The sequence below is a fragment of the Neofelis nebulosa genome, chromosome 16, assembly GCF_028018385.1.
Source record: "Neofelis nebulosa isolate mNeoNeb1 chromosome 16, mNeoNeb1.pri, whole genome shotgun sequence".
Lineage (NCBI taxonomy): Eukaryota > Metazoa > Chordata > Mammalia > Carnivora > Felidae > Neofelis > Neofelis nebulosa.
In genome coordinates this window covers 64,509,538-64,524,805 of record NC_080797.1, presented here as the reverse complement: position 1 = coordinate 64,524,805, position 15,268 = coordinate 64,509,538, and the positions used below count along the sequence as shown (strand labels likewise).

The 15,268-nt window shown below is 49.5% G+C and overlaps 1 protein-coding gene across 4 annotated transcripts in view; it reads left to right on the top strand.

Moving 5' to 3' along the window:
* SMG6 (SMG6 nonsense mediated mRNA decay factor) overlaps positions 1 to 15,268 on the top strand; it is a 229,553-nt gene that overhangs the window by 98,273 nt on the left and 116,012 nt on the right. For all 4 annotated transcript variants that reach the window (XM_058704761.1, XM_058704762.1, XM_058704763.1 and 1 more), the window contains exons 11-12: positions 4,515 to 4,631; positions 6,230 to 6,398. In XM_058704761.1, coding sequence (XP_058560744.1) covers positions 4,515 to 4,631; positions 6,230 to 6,398 — 286 coding nt within the window. The remainder of the gene's footprint in view (positions 1 to 4,514; positions 4,632 to 6,229; positions 6,399 to 15,268) is intronic.

Genomic DNA, 15,268 nt, shown 5'->3' with positions numbered 1-15,268 from the left:
GGATATGTCATTCATGACCGGCCTTCAGTCAGCCTAACTGTTCTGCCATTATGCTTGAATAATTTGCTTGGGTGTATTAGTGCCTGACTTTTCTGATTCATTCATTTTATTTCTCAGGGAATGAAGTGATGCCCTGATGGCATGGACATCTCTGCTTTTGCTCTGAGATTTTATCTGGTTTCTCTACAATGGCTGCCTCTTCCACACACACCCCTCCAGCCCCCCCCCCCCCCCCCCCCGTCAGCAACTGCCACAGGGAACTCTGTAGCCCAAACAGCAGCAGTCGCAAGATGCTCTCACTGCCCACTTCCTGTACACTAGGAGGTTTTGGTGGGCTGCTCAGGAACTGTGCCAGCCCTGTGTCTGACTGGTGACTGACTCATGAGAAAAGCAGCCTTATGTCTGAAAGATAAGAGCCAGCAAATCGCCTCCAGGTGGTGTTAGTTTGGAGGTGACTGACCATTCATTTCCTGTCTTTGGGAGGAGCCGGTGGGGAGGGAGTCCGTGAATAAGTGGTCTTGCCTGCATTTTTCTCCAGCTATTAGTGAAGCAGCCGAGCAAATAGTTGGTTCTCCCTCCCGAAACGGCTAGTGGACCCCAGTGCCTGCTGAATCCGTCCGTTGCTCTCAGGGTACCAGAGCTCTGTGTCATCCGTCCTGTGCCTCCCCGTCAGCGCTCTTCTCATCGTCTTGCCAGGAAGCTGGCTGTGCGCATCAGGGAAACTCTGCTTGTCTCAGTGCTGCCAGATTTTTCTGTGACCAGCCAAACCTCATCCCTCCCGGTACTAGTTTCCTCCAGATCTCTCCCTGACCTAGGAGTTGATCAGAAGTGATGGTTCTGAACCACTGTCCCTTGGCTGGGCGTAGAGGGTCCCGGCAGGTGGGCCTGCCTCTCCCCCACTCCCCTCCCCTCTCCCCCTCCTCCTGCCTCATTCCCATTTCCTGCAGGAGGATGCTTTGCCATCCTGGAGCCGTCAAGCACAGCTTTGCTTTGGCAGCACCGTCGCGCACACACTGGTGGGAGAGGGGACGTGTTTATCACTTTTCCTGGAGATTATCTGTTTAAGCACTTCTCTGACAGTTACAATAACAAGGGCAGTGTGTTGTGTTTCCCAGCAGAAGGACACTTGCTGTTGAAAGATGTATAGCACTAATTAGAAATACATAACATCCGGCCACATGGCAGCCTTCTCCCGGCCGCTCCATTTCCTGATTTCATACAACTTTGACGACAGTTGGTTTATGTTTTCCATGAATATGTTCTGAGAAAAATGAGAAAGTCTCCCTGTTACACAGGAGTGAGAAGACTGTTTCTGCCTGAGCAGGTATTTGGGCACAGGAATAGTGGGAGCTGTGGTCACCTGCCCGTCCAAGAGCATGTGGGAAGAAGGGGCAGAATCAAGTTCAGACCTCAGGTGACTTTCTTGGTAAGAAACATTTCTGTCTGACTTGCGCGTAGCCAAAACCATCCCCCTAAACCCTTGAGCAAGCCTGCTTTTGGAAAGAAGGGGAAAGGCTGTTTCACAGTGTTAATGAGTTCCTCAGCTCATGTCAGCCTCCTGCTACCTGACACCGAGCCAGAGGAACCCAGGCAAATACCAAGGCAAACAATGCTCTTTCCTTCCCCACCCCACATCATTTGTCGGTCTGGCCCAGCCCAACTCTGGGGATATGTGTGGGTATCTGTCAAGCCTCGGGCCAGTTCCCTAGCTCTAGCCCCAGATTGGTGGGCTCTCGGAATCTGGCTGCTGTTTTCCCTACTCAGTTGTATGAGAATCAGTACTTCTCAAGGAGTGGCATCTTAGGGCTTCTAGCCTGCAAAAGCCTAAGTAAAGCAAAGAGTATCTCCGAAGATGCCATAACACTCAATGTATTTCTCACTGGAGGCACTGGGTCTGCATTGCCATGGTTACTTAGGTAAATAGCAATTTTTTTCCCCACCCAACTGAAAGATCCTAAGGTTGCAGGGACTGTGTTTTATTTGTGGCTGTGTTCTCCACAATACACAGCACAGGGTAAAGCTCACCATAGATGCTCAGTGTGTGCTTGTGGTACCATGGAGCCGTGGAGGAGGACAGGCCTTCCAAAAAGTGCTCTCTGTGACGTGGCCAGAAGACTGACTGAGACCTAGGCATTCTGACCCCCATAGAGCTGTGATGTCACCACCTGCCTGATCAGAGCAGAACAGCTTCCTGGTTTGTAACTCCCAGACCACTGCAGGAAGTACTGACAGGCCCTTTATGGAGAGGCGGGAAGAGGTAAAGGCTTAAGGTGCCATAACCATGGTTAGAACAGAGCATTCATGGAGCTGCCTTTTCAGCTGCTGCTCTGAGAGGTAGTTGAGCCCTTCTGCACTCACAGCAAAGACGCTCCCGTTGTTGCTACCCTGCATGGTCCCCAGACCTTACTGCAGGAGGCTTAAAAAGGGAGCCAACCTGGACTCCCCAGAGGCCACAAATGTCATTGTTTTTAAGCAGTTCGTTCTCCCCCTTTGAGCCCTAGTCCAAACTTTCGCTCGAGAAATAGCCTAGCCTGAGATTGCCATTTGTCATAAAAATAGGAATGGGCTTGGTGAAAGTAATCTCCCTTTGCCCATCTTAACCTTATCCGGGCTAATGAGAGTATCTTATTGTAGTCTTGGGCTTCTCAAAATGCCAGTCTCTTTGAGCTAAGACACCCCCTTTCATGCCTTTTAAGGACCTTCTGTGTGCAGGTAACTTCTGCCTGAGATGCCCAGCTGATAAGGGGACACTAATGTCAGCTACCAAGATGTGGCCTCCCCTTCTCCTGTTCTAGCTTCCTCTGTTCTGTACTTACTGCCCCAGTCTGGGCCGGCCTCATTGCTAATTAGAGGCAGGCTGCTGGCAGTGCCTGGCAAGCGCTTAGGCTCAGCTGGGGCGGTACAGACAGTGCTGCTGCCCCTGGTTAGGGGTGGAGGGGAGAAGTTGGCAAGGTTTTTTTAGGATGGCTTGCACATCTTCCCCTTCCCTGATTTCTACACTCTCTCCCCTTGGTTGTTGGATGCTTGCATCTTGGTCTCTCTAGCAGAGGTTTGGGGTCTTACCAGAAGAAGAATCAGAGTGGTGACCTATTCTAATCGCGTGGACTCTTACCACTTCCTTACTGCCTGCCGCAGTTGGGTTGGAAAGTTAGAGGGTGACATTTGGGACCAGTGGGCATCTGGAGGGATGGCAGGAAAGCCACAATAGATGAATACTTTGCTACACTGATGCTATTCATATGTTGGGATCTTCTGAGCAGCAGCCTGTTCCTTCTCACTCCCAGGGTTCTCTAAAGTGGTTTGGGGCTGGCTTTGTATACTCCAATCATGTTTGCTCCTGTGGCTAGGGCGGTTTTGGAATAACTGTGGTTGTGTAGCATCTCCTGGAGTAAAGACTTCAATTAGGCCCCATTGACAAGACTAGTGTCAATGAGGAGAAAGTCAAGAGGGCTTTCCTCTGGCTACTGAGGTTAAAATGCAGGCAGGCACAGAGATCAAACATGTGGCTAATTATCCTTTTAACACTTGGAGATTCAGAGAGTTCTCATGTATTACAGAGGGAATTAACAGATTAGTTGCTGCCAGAGCAAGTGACCGGGCGCCCGATTTCATCTCGTGCATGTATTCGGTGTCTCTTCCTCTGAGGCTGCAGGTTGGACTTTTGCCTTCTGTTTGTCTCCGATTCCTTTCAGGTCTGGGTGAAGTGGCTATCAGGGCAGTCCACTGACAAGCAGGAGGTACAGACAACGGTTTGAGAGTGTGTCTGTCGCCTCTGCCAAAGAATGGCTCTAGCCACCATGAAGGTGGCTCCTTTCACTGAGACCTGCAGCTAGAAGGAAGTTAACCAGGCTGAGAAAGTGAGGGGCAGAAGGTGCTGGTATTGGGAGCCAGATTTATTTTTTAGCCCTAGGGGAAAGAATTTGTGAAAGAAAAAAGAAAGTACTTCTGGCTGAGTGCTTATTATATGCCCATTTTCCTATGTAAAATGAGCTCATTCAGTGAAAATAGGTTATTTGTAAGTGGAGGATTAACAGGAGGTAAGGATGGAACCAAAGTTGGTGATTCAAGAAGATAATTTAAATTTGTATTTTTCTTCTCTTAATTGATGTTTGTACTCCTGCTATCTATACATTAGAGAGACTGAGTTAATTAAATATGACTTCTTGTTACTATAGCTTCACATTATTAGTAGGCTACTAAGTACAGTGACCTGCAGCTCTGGCTCGGACTGTCCACCCTGGGGCCCCTGGTCTTGGGGAAGTGATGCAGAATTTGCACAGGGGGTCCCTATAATAAGGTTATCGAGCGCTTACCCATACACCAGCCATCGCGGTAAGTGCTTCATGATTTTATTTAGCCTTATAGCTATCCTTTGAGGGAGGAAATATTGCTAGCCCCTCTCAGATGAGGAAAGGGAGCCGAGTGACCTGACTGAGTATGTGCACCTAGTGAGGTAGGGAAGAGTAGCCCTTGGCCCTCAGGGCACTGATGGAGTGTCATTTGCCTCTCCTCAGACTGTTTCTCGGAGGAGTGTCGCTCTGTGATCCAGGAGCAAGCGGCAGCGCTGGGCCTGGCCATGTTTTCTCTCCTGGTGCGGCGCTGCACCTGCTTACTTAAGGAGTCTGCCAAAGGTAAGGAGATGAGGGGCCCCCTGACTGATGGCCTTTCCCCTGCCTGGGCCCTGTCCAGACAAGTTCAGGATGCTACACTGCCTTCCAGCGTCTCCTCCCTCTACTTGACATTCTTCCTCCTCCCAGTACCCCCCTTCCTTCTGCCCACCTAACTAGTCCTGCCTCCTTTTGCATTCTGTGTACCTCTGTGGCCCTCTGTCCTTGGGGGAACTATCCCCTCCCCCCTTTCTCTAGTAGTTAAGATTTTCACTGTACCTAAAAGCTGCTGCGGGTTCCTGCAGCTTTAGAAAACCAGCAAAGAGCGTTTCCTTTTTTGTTCATAATTGATGTTTTCGTTTCCCCCCTCTATCTCTATGTCCCTCTTTGTCTGGTACTGGTGATTGCTGTAACCACTGTGGACCAGCCACCTTGTGAGACTCACTGAACCAGAGCAGGGGCTATTTTTAGCCCTTGCATTGAGCAGTGTCCCCATATCCATTAAGGCTGCCCTTAGAAATCTAAGCCTGATTGCTGAGCCGTATAAGGTAGGGCTGAAGGTTGCCCCTTTCTCTCAGCTCCTGGATCAGTATTGGTATGTATTGAGGCCATGCTGTTGTCCCTCTGCCACTTTGACTTTGTGGGTGCCTCCAGACCCTGGAGCTGCTTTTTTCTTGGAGGGAGGGTTGGGGTATCTTTTTATTTTGAAACAATCTCAAATATATAGAAAAGTTGCAAGGATAATACAAAGAATTCTTACATACGCTTCACACAGATTCCCCATTTGTTTACATTTTACCATAGTTGCCTTTTAAGTTCTCTCTCTTTCTGTACACATGCAAATATTTATGCTTATTATTATTTTTGTCCTGAACCATTTGATTGTAAGTTGTAGACATGTTAGCCCTTTACCCCCAAATACTTGACTAAATATTTCCAAATAACAAGGACAGTCCCTTACATAACAGTGCAGTTATCAAGATCAGGAAGCCAACAATGATATAGTACTGTTGTTGAATCTACAGACCATATTGAGTTTGTATCAGTGTCCTAAAAAAAAAAAAAAAAAAGTCATTTTCTGGTATAGGACCCACTCCAGGATCACACATTGCAATTTAGATGTCGTGTCCGTTTTAGTTTCCTTCAATCTGGAATTAAATGGTTTCTTTAATGCTTTCTCAGTCTTCCTTTGTTTTTCATGACCTTGACATTTTTGAAGTGTGCAGGCCACTTTGTCGAATGTCCCACAGTTCGGGTTTGTCTGATCTTTCCTCATGGTCAAGTTCAGGTTATGCCGTTTTGGCAGGATCCCTGGTGCCATGTCAGAGCTGTGCTGAAGGAAAGCTAAAAGGGGGGGGCTAGAGGCCAGAGTGGCGACTTCAGCCAGGCCACAGGTGGAGCAGAAACAGCTGTATGCAGGGGCAGACCCAGTGCACTGGTTCTCTCTTTGTCCTGCTTTTCAGAATCCTCTTAGGTGCTGGCACTTGTCCTCCGCTTCTGGGCCCAGCTTTCCTGTGGACTTGGTCTCCCTTCCCTAAGAGCTTGCTGCCGTCCCAGCGCCCCAGGCCTCACTCGTGGGCCACAGCAGACCTAGGCCCAGTTCTCACCCTTTGCCTCTGCAGCTCAGCTGTCCTCTCCTGAGGACGAGGATGACCAAGATGACATCAAGGTGTCTTCCTTCGTCCCGGACCTGAAGGAACTGCTCCCCAGTGTGAAAGTCTGGTCAGACTGGATGCTCGGCTACCCAGACACCTGGAACCCTCCGCCCACATCCCTGGACCTGCCCTCACAGTGAGTCGGCCCGCTCGTTTTTCGGCACTGCTGACCTCGGCCCGCCTGTGCTCCCACGGCTCCCCTCCTGGTCCTCCGTGTGTCCTCCCACCCGCCACCTGCTTGTTCGTCTCATCCCTCCTCATTTGAACTTTACTTTTCCCCTTCCTTGAACACCTTCCTTGTCCCCTGATGTTTTAGGCTGTTTTCCCTTGTTCTCCGGCCCATTCCTCCTCCTCAGTCTGCCCTCCTCTCTCACTCCGAAGTTGCTGTTTTGTTCTGTCTTTGCCCTTGCTCTCTCGCTCTCACTTCATGTTGTTCGTGCCCACCGTCTCTGTAGCGGCCTCTCGAGTCTGGCCGTGTGTCGGTGGCGTGAGGAGAGGCCTTATCTCTTCCTCTCTCTTCTAGTTTGTCTCCACACATCCGTCGTGCTCTCGTCCTGCTGCTGCTGCTTGTGCTGTCCTACACATGCTGCTGTTCGGGCCTTCCTCTCACACGTTGTGATGTATGAGGAGGGTGACTGCACACACCTCTCTCTTTTGTTCACGTCACTTCCCATCTCCTTGTTTCTGGGTGTCAGTGTGCTGTCTGTCAGAGCATTTGTCGCTGTGAGGTGTGTCGGTCTGGGGAGTGTGTGTGTCCGCCTGGATGTGTCTGTGTGACTTTTTTCCTTCTTTTTAAAAGCTGTGGTAAAACATCTGTAACAAAATTTTTCATCTTAACCATTTTTAAGTATACAATTCAGTGGTATATTATATTTATATAGTTATGTAGCCATGCATGGCTGTTTCTTACGTCCATATCTGTGTGTGGGTTCTATCTCTGTATGTGCCTCTTTGGCTCTGGTTGTCTGTCTGTGTCTGAGTGTGAGGGCCTTTGTCTGTCTAGGGGTCTGTCTAACGGTCTTTGGTGTGCCCGTCCATGTCTGTCCATGTATACGTGTCCATATGTTTCTCTGCGTTGTGTCCGTATCTGTGTCTGTGTCTCTCTGTTCTTGGGGGTGGGGGGGTGGTCTCTTTGCAGGGCTCGTGCGTCTCCACGAAGGGGCTCTTTCAGTGTGTGTCTCTGTCCATCTCCATGTTCTCTCTGTGTCTCTCTCTGATTGTAGGTCCGTGTCAGTGCATGTGTGCTGTAGTCCTGTCCATGTGTCTGTGTGTGTGACTGTGTCCTGTGGGAGTGTCTGCATGTGTTCCCGAATATCTGTGTTCAGGACTGCGTGTGTCTGCGTCTCTGCTTGTCCGTGACTGTCTCTGCGCGTAGGTCTGCATCTGTCTGTCAGAAAGCAAATCTCTGTGTATGAGGGTCTGCCTGTATCTACCTGCCTCTGCCTGCCTCGCCTGTGTCTCCCTACCTGCTTCACCTATTGCCTGCCCGTCTCTGCTTGTCTTGGCTTGTTCCTGCCTGCTTGCCTCTGTTTATCTGCCTCTGGGGTTTGTGTGTGTCTGTATCAGGGGTCAGCAAACTATGGCCCATGAGCTAAGAACGGTTTACATTTTTAAATGGCTGAAAAAAAATCAAAAGACTACTATTTCATGACTTGTGAAAATTGTTAGAAAAGTCAAATCTCCGTGTCCATGAAGTTGTACTGGAACACAGCCATGCTTGTTTGTTTACACTTTGTCTATGGGTGCTTTCACACTGCAGCAGTTGAGCTGAGGAGTCACAGCAGAGGCGTTATAGTCTGCAAAGCCTAAAATGTTTACTCTAGCTGTTTACAGAAAGTTTGCCGGCTCTTGGTGTATATCTATGTTCCCATGCGTCCCGTTCTTTTCTTGTGTTAGTGTCACTGCGTGTGCTCACGTTTGCACAGTAGTTTCTTAACGCGTGTGCATATTGATGCCCGTTTCTGGTCAGCTCTGTTGATTGTCCATCTCTCTCTCTCTCCACCTTTCTCTCTCTCTCTCTTCCTGTCTCTGCCTCTGCCTCTGCCTCTCTGTTTCTCTTTTCCTCTCTCTTTCTCTCGCCCCTCTACCCCGTGCTGTCTTGTGGTCTCTGGCAGGTGTGGCATACTCAGAGCTCTGGGCGCTGCGCTGGGGGAGGGTGTGTGTTTGGGAGCGAGCGTCCTTAGCCAACACACCACCATTCTTCTCCACTGCTCTTCTCTGGGAGGGGCACACACTGGAGGGTAGAGTATAGAGACCTAGGCTGCTGCCGATGGCACTTCTGGGAATGGAGAGGGGCGCTTCTCTGGGCTGGGTGCTGCCCACATGAGTCCCTCTAGACTCATGGGTGATCCACAGAGGGAAGGCTGCAGCAGAGGTTTCTGGCCAGTAGTTATTGACCTTTCTGTGTGGACTGTCTGCCTCTTTCCCCCCTTTTCTTCCTCAAATTTCTTCCCTGTTCCTCACATCAGGAAGCACCCCCTGGACTGTCAGGCCCTCTCTCCCCAGTTCCCTTCCAGCTCTAGCTCTGTAACTGTGTGAGTGATGCTCACAACATCAGACAGTTCTCTGCATTCTCCTGTGAACCTTCCTAGATTCCCAACATGTATCCCAGGCTGAGGCCTTCTGAGCCAGGGTTGAGACCTGAATGGGGCAGCTGGGGCCACGCAAAGGAATGGACTGATCTGCTGACCAGGGGTAGCTGTTTCCCAGCAGTGTTCCCTAAAGAGTTAACATGTACAGCCTCAGACTTTTCAGGCTGTTAATCTATAATGCCGACTAGGCAATTTGCAGTTTTGGAAAGAAACTGACAAGGAAGGGCTCAGCTCTCCAAGTATCTGAAGCCACTGCTTCTGAGCATGCACAGGGGTCACAGAGTGCTCCTCCCTTCCTCTCGGGGGGTGGGGAGGCAGACCATCTGTCCCTGGAGCTTGGGCCTTCTCTGGGTCACCTCACCTCACAACCACAGGTCCCTTAGATATGGTCCACCCAGCCCCTGTTTATCCATATCCCAGCCATCAGTCCTGTTAACGCTCTTCTGTGACCTGTCTCCCTTTATCCCTCCTCCCTCTGTCACTCCCTTTGGCTTTTGTTTGGCTGAGGAAATAGAAAGCTCACGCAGGAAGTGCTGGGCCTCATTTGCTTGAGGTGCCGAGTCTGTTTTCTCTTTGGATGCTGTAGCAAATGGCCCGTTGCCGGCATATGCAGGCTGCTGCCCATCTTTGGGCAAGGGCTCAATCTGCAGCTGGGCACGTGGTCCAAGCTACAGCCGTCCCCAGCTAGGCTTCACCTCTAAGGCCACGGAGAGGCAGAGGGGGTTGGGACACTTGAACAAATTTGCTTTTTCTTTTCAGACCGTTCTTCACAGGGAGAGCGGATTTGACCAAATAATAAATATTGAATCTGATTGCCTAGTAAACAAGTTCCTGGAGCAGTGGGCACCACTGATGAATCCAGTCTAGGCTGGAGCAGCCAGTGTGGTAGAGAATGGAGTCCCCTTCTGCACTGTCTCTGCAACCAGGATTAGCAGCTGGTTGTCTCGAATGCAAGTTTAAGCATAAAGGAGGAGCTCTTGCTGTCCTGGGGCCTGGCCACAAGGCATGGTGGTTTGAGGGCTGGGGCCTCTGTTGGACAGCGCAAACCTGGCCTGCCCACCACTGAGGGTAGCCCCACCTCATAGCTGTCAGGTGCTGGAAAAGTGGAATGAGAATTTACTTCCCTCCTGTCCAGTTTCTCCTATAGCTGGCTAACACTCACTGAGTAAATACCATGGTGGAGAGATTGGCAAGGTATGGTGGTTCTCTTATGCTCACTGATCTTTCATACTCTGGAGCCTTTTCTTTTAAGGCCCTAGGGAATAACACACTCCAGATAGTTCTGCAGATGTCAGAACAGTAATCCCTGTGGCACTCTTAAGGTCCAGGTGCTGATCTTCATTTTGGAGGTTTTAGAAATGCACTCAAGAGACTAGGAAGGAAATGGGTTCTACCTGACATCTCTCCTTTGCATGTTTTCCTTGGTTTTTGCCTGTATTTGTTCTCCACAAAGACAGATCCATCCTTGATCCTAACATAAGGTGATCAGATAGCCTACATTTCAATTTGCCTCTCCTCCAGAAACCCTCACTCCCAAATTATCTCCCTGACCCACTTGAACCTTTAATTAATGTAGCTCCCTTTGTTCCCTCCCTTTCTTTTCGTTGCCTTTCTTCCTTGTACAGTTAGAGAATCATTCCAAAGCTTTCTTCGGGGAATTCCAAGGCTCATCATAAGTCTCCTTGGTTCTCTCCTTTTTTGCCCCTATTCCTCTTCTTTCCAGTCACATCTGCTTTCCCTAGGCAGTAGCCACCTAACACATATGGAACACCTCGGCTGGTGATGACACTGCAGAGTGATAAGGGCAGGATCTCAGGGCCACTCATGCCTTCCCACACAGTGGCATTAGTAGGTATGTGTGTTGGAGTCAGCATGTAAGTAGGTTGACTTCCCATTTGTACCTGTTAGGAGCTGTGATAGGATGGCTTTACATCCCAAGAGATTTTGGTGCAGAGGATTGTAGCAGAGTGTGGAAAGTTGCCTTGGGTTGCTGTAAAAGACAGTGTAGGGTGCTTTGGTCTGTTTAGAACAGACCACAGTGTTTGGAGGGACCATCTACTTGTGGGGTGTGGGGGAGGAGTGGGGAACGTGGTTTCTGCACTAGGCCTCTCGTTAGCAGGGAGAGGTAGCTGCTCCCCACTTTACCAAGTGAGCGTGAAGTAAGCCATGACTGTCAGGTGATGGAGAGGAGCAGAGCAGCAGGCTTTCACGAGCCTAAGCATAGTGACCCCTCACATCCCAAGACCTTTGGCAAGCTAGGGCAGCGGGACAGCCTACCTCATTTCATAGTCTCTGCCGAAGCCAAATCTTCCCTCATCTTGATCTCTAGTTCTCAGTAAGTGAAAGAGTCAGGGGACTTTGAGAACATCCAAACCTAGCCCAGCTGTGGCAGTTGGTTTATTGCTTTCAGCTGGTACTTGAACCCAGGTCCTGGTCTTGGAGGCTTTCCCAGGTTTAATCCCCAGAGCTTTCTCTGCAGCTGTATGACACTGCGCTGACCCCGAATGAGGATAGGAAAATAGAACCAGTGCCAAGCCAGAGTCTCTTTTTCATTTGGAGTCTGGCTGTCTGCCCATGACCAGGGTTACATAATGGGAAACATAGCTGGGGCTCTGGAGAGCCCGCGTTTCACCAGGCTGCCCAGACCTTCGCATTCTGATGCTATATATCTTCCTAATTGTAGCTCCGATGCATTTATCACACTGTTGGATTGGAGTACTGTTAAAAAAAAAAAAAAAAAAACCTCCAGAAATTCCTGGACTTGCTACTTTCCATGCCTTGTCTTGTATAGTCTACAGAGCATGCTGGAAAAGGCTTGTAGGGAGCCCTGTGAGTGCTGTCACATAGGGAGACGTGGGGATGTGTAGGGAGTATGCAGTAAGCTGATTTCCTCAGGGAGCCTACATGTGTTGACCCTGTAGATGAGATAGACATTCTTGAGTTGAAAAACAGCTAGTTCACTCACCCTCACAGGGCAGGTCTGGAATAAGAACTAATCCCAAGTCTAATCGGCACCCCTTCAAGGACGCTTAATACGTCTTCCCAAAAGGGCATTTTAGGAGGTCACTAAGTAATGGTCCATCAGCACTTCCCTGAAGGAAGTGGTGGTGACTGTGGGAAGCCCCTTTGCTACCCTGGCTCCCCACCCAGTCTCCCTGGCTCCGGGTTGGGGCGTCAGCACTACAGCCTGGCACCAGGGGGTTCCTCTTCCTCCAAGTGCTGAGTGTGAGACACACGTGATCTCTCCCACGACAGGAGTCTCTGTCCCCTCCCAACTCCTCTCACAGGACTTGTGAGAGGAAGGGGTGTTGGCCTAAGGCTCCAGTCTGACCCCAACAGGGTACAGCAGCTGACCCCAGGGAGAGCACTTTCCAGCTCTGGGCTGAGGTTATTTGGGTCCAGTGTGTGCTAAACTAAGAAGACGTGTTGGAGTGGTTACAGCTAAAAATTTAAGAGAGGCAGGAACCGTGAGAATCCGCACCAGGGAGGCCACCGAGGGCTCCACTCATGCCGTGGAGATGCTGAGGTCCCCCGGGGGCTGCTCTTTCCCAAACACACAGTGCTGATGGGTTTAACACACCATAGTGATGCAACAGAGGCTATACGTGTTGAACGTAGCTTGGGAAACGTGCAATCAAACAAGGCACTGACCTAGATAGAAGCTGAGGGAGGCACAGTAGAGGTACTTGAGAAATCCTGGAATGAGGTTACTGTGACCTGTCGTTGGCCATAGGGCTCCAGCTGCACTGCTTAGAACATGAAGAAGTTTGTATTCTTGGAGTAGTGCAGGGTGACTGCGTTTCAGAATTCAATTTGCCCTATTGGGCAGACTTCATTTAAGTTGGACAGTCTCCCAGGGGCCCAAGTTGACTTGTTTGTATAAAGTAGAAAGGCAGAAGGGATTATCTTTTACTGAGTCTTATATTCTTTAGTGGTCACCTAATTTACAGCTGTTATTCTCGGAGGATGATATCTTGCTGCCCATGTCTTAACTGCTAAAACAGTGATCTCTGACAGCCTTGTCTCCTCTTCATACTGTGGTGGCATCGAAAATACACTCTAGTTCCTAATCTCAGAGAGCTGCATAGGTTCCCACCACCCTCACCTCCACCTCATCCCTGAACCTGTTGAGCTACTTTAGCATTGATACCAGACAAGATCCTCAGCCCACTGAAAACAGAGTTGGCCTGACATCTCAGCTTTTAAGGGCTTCCTATGCTATTTAAGCCCAGGTACTATTCTTTTGACTCTGCCAGCCCTGTTGGATTCCTTCAGGTCCATTTCTGCTATTAGCTGCTCACCACCTGCAGTTTTCTCCGGTTGGGTGGGAAGTCCTTGGGGCTACAATGGTCTCATGTTGGCCATTGAACCCCCTGTGGAGAGTTGTGGGCTGGAACATAATGGTCCATAGGCAAACAGGTTTTTAAAGGTGCATATTGCATATCTTATGAGCATGTCTCCTGTTGTGGCCTTTTGTCTTTCCCTTTTGTCTCTGTAGTCCACAGGCTTTGTCTTTTTCAGCTTCCTTGTGTCTAGTTTCTGTGCCACCTTGGCTACATCTCCAGAGCTCCTCATCCCAGGAACCAAAAGACCCAACTTGTTTCCCATCTGTACCACAACTCTGATCTTCCATAGCTCTGAAACACAATGCAGGGCTTCTTCTCACTCAACTCTTTCCGGGTTTGTTCTGCAGCTGTGGAGTTTGAATGTTAGTGTTTAAACAAGCTGGTATTACACAGGAAATGGCCACCTCCACAGGCCCCTGCAGGCTTGTAACATGGGGTCATTGTACTTGATATTAATCACCAGTCAGCCTGTTCCCCCAGTAAAAATATGAAGGGGTGTGTGAGGGCTCCGTCCTCCTTAGACTTGCCAGAAGGATGGCCTGAGCCCTGGTTGGACCTTAGCACTCCACTCTCCAAACTCTCCTTCCCTTGGCCCCGCCCTGGATGGAACTTGCAAAAAAGTTCTCACCTGACCTCTTCCCTATAAAGCTGGCAGATCTTCCTTGCTTTCTGAGTTCTAGGAAGGAGATATATTGTGGTATAACTTGCTCACCTATCTCACACCTTAACCTTTCAGGTGTTGAATGACACCTTGTGTGCGAAAACTCCAAAAGCTCAAGAACACAGAAACCTATTAGTCTGTCTGACACCAGAGCTTCTCATTTCCTTGGACTGAAGCTGCTTTTCTAGGGCTGTATGCAGAAAACAACTTAGCCTGAAGGGTTAATCTGATTCCCCAAGTCAATATCCCCCAAACAACCAGCCAAGAGTGTGTGTTGGTTCATTTCTGTGAAATGTGTTTCCCCAGTCACCTGGGCTGGCCTGGGCTGCATTGTATCGGCCAGCAGCTGCACTGCACTCAAACTGACAGCTACATTAAACCTTGGAATTCTGAGGCAATAAAAAGTAAATTAACTCTTATTTTTTTCCTTTCCTGGTGGAGTAAGTGAATGCATGTCTGTAGGGAAGTGAGTGAGCCTTGGTCCTGAGTACATACCTCTAACTAGCCACTGCTGGTCTGTCCCAAGCTAGGATCTGGTGTTCAGACTCCAGCCAGGGGTCTGCTTTCCTGGTGTGTGGTGTTTCTGTGGGGTTGGGCCAGTGGGTCACCCAGCAACTGCTGATCCTTGCTCACTAATCACATTACAGCTGCTTGAGAGGTTCCCTTGCCACCATTCTGAGAGCCATAAACGGACTTGTTGGACACAGTTTCATATTCTCTGGCTGCTTTGTGTCTGCTTGGTAAAGAATGCATCCTAACTTTCGTAGGATTTTGTGGGCTCTTGGAGCGTCCCCAAAATATGAGCTGGGACCAGAACAAGCCAGAGGCACTTGCCCAGGCTCATAGCATTCTAGAGGGTCTGTTCAGAACCAAAGGTTATTTGAGATTGTCTGAAAAACCTTTTGGAGAGTCATTTCCCCAGTGTTTCTAGAAGATTGGGAAAAAGCTTCTCGTAGCCACCAGAGTTTAACTTTGGGCTCCTCGGCCCAGGCTAACGTTGAACCCTTAGAACCCAAGGCGTGAAGGTCGTGAGGCACTCCTAACTGGGGATAACGAGCTAGAGCAGGAAAAAGCCAAGCTTTTCCCCTTCTATTCATACAGGAAACCCTATGTACACCCACAGAACTGACCTCTCAGCCTAGAGGCCTGGTTGAGGGTAAGCTGAGGTGATGATGCCCAAGTTCCAGGAATTACCTCCTCCTTTCGCAAATATCTTAGCTTTTGAGCTCAGGCATCTCACCTAGTTTTTCTAAGTACCTCTCCCTTTTAGAACTAGTTTTCCTGCCACTCCCCTTCCCCTCCCTCTGCGGAGAGTCACCGGATGGTACATGGGTGCCTAGTCAGTGTGTTCATGTCCATGGTGCTCAGTTTGAGAGAGGAGATAACCAGTGATGAAATGTGAAGTGAT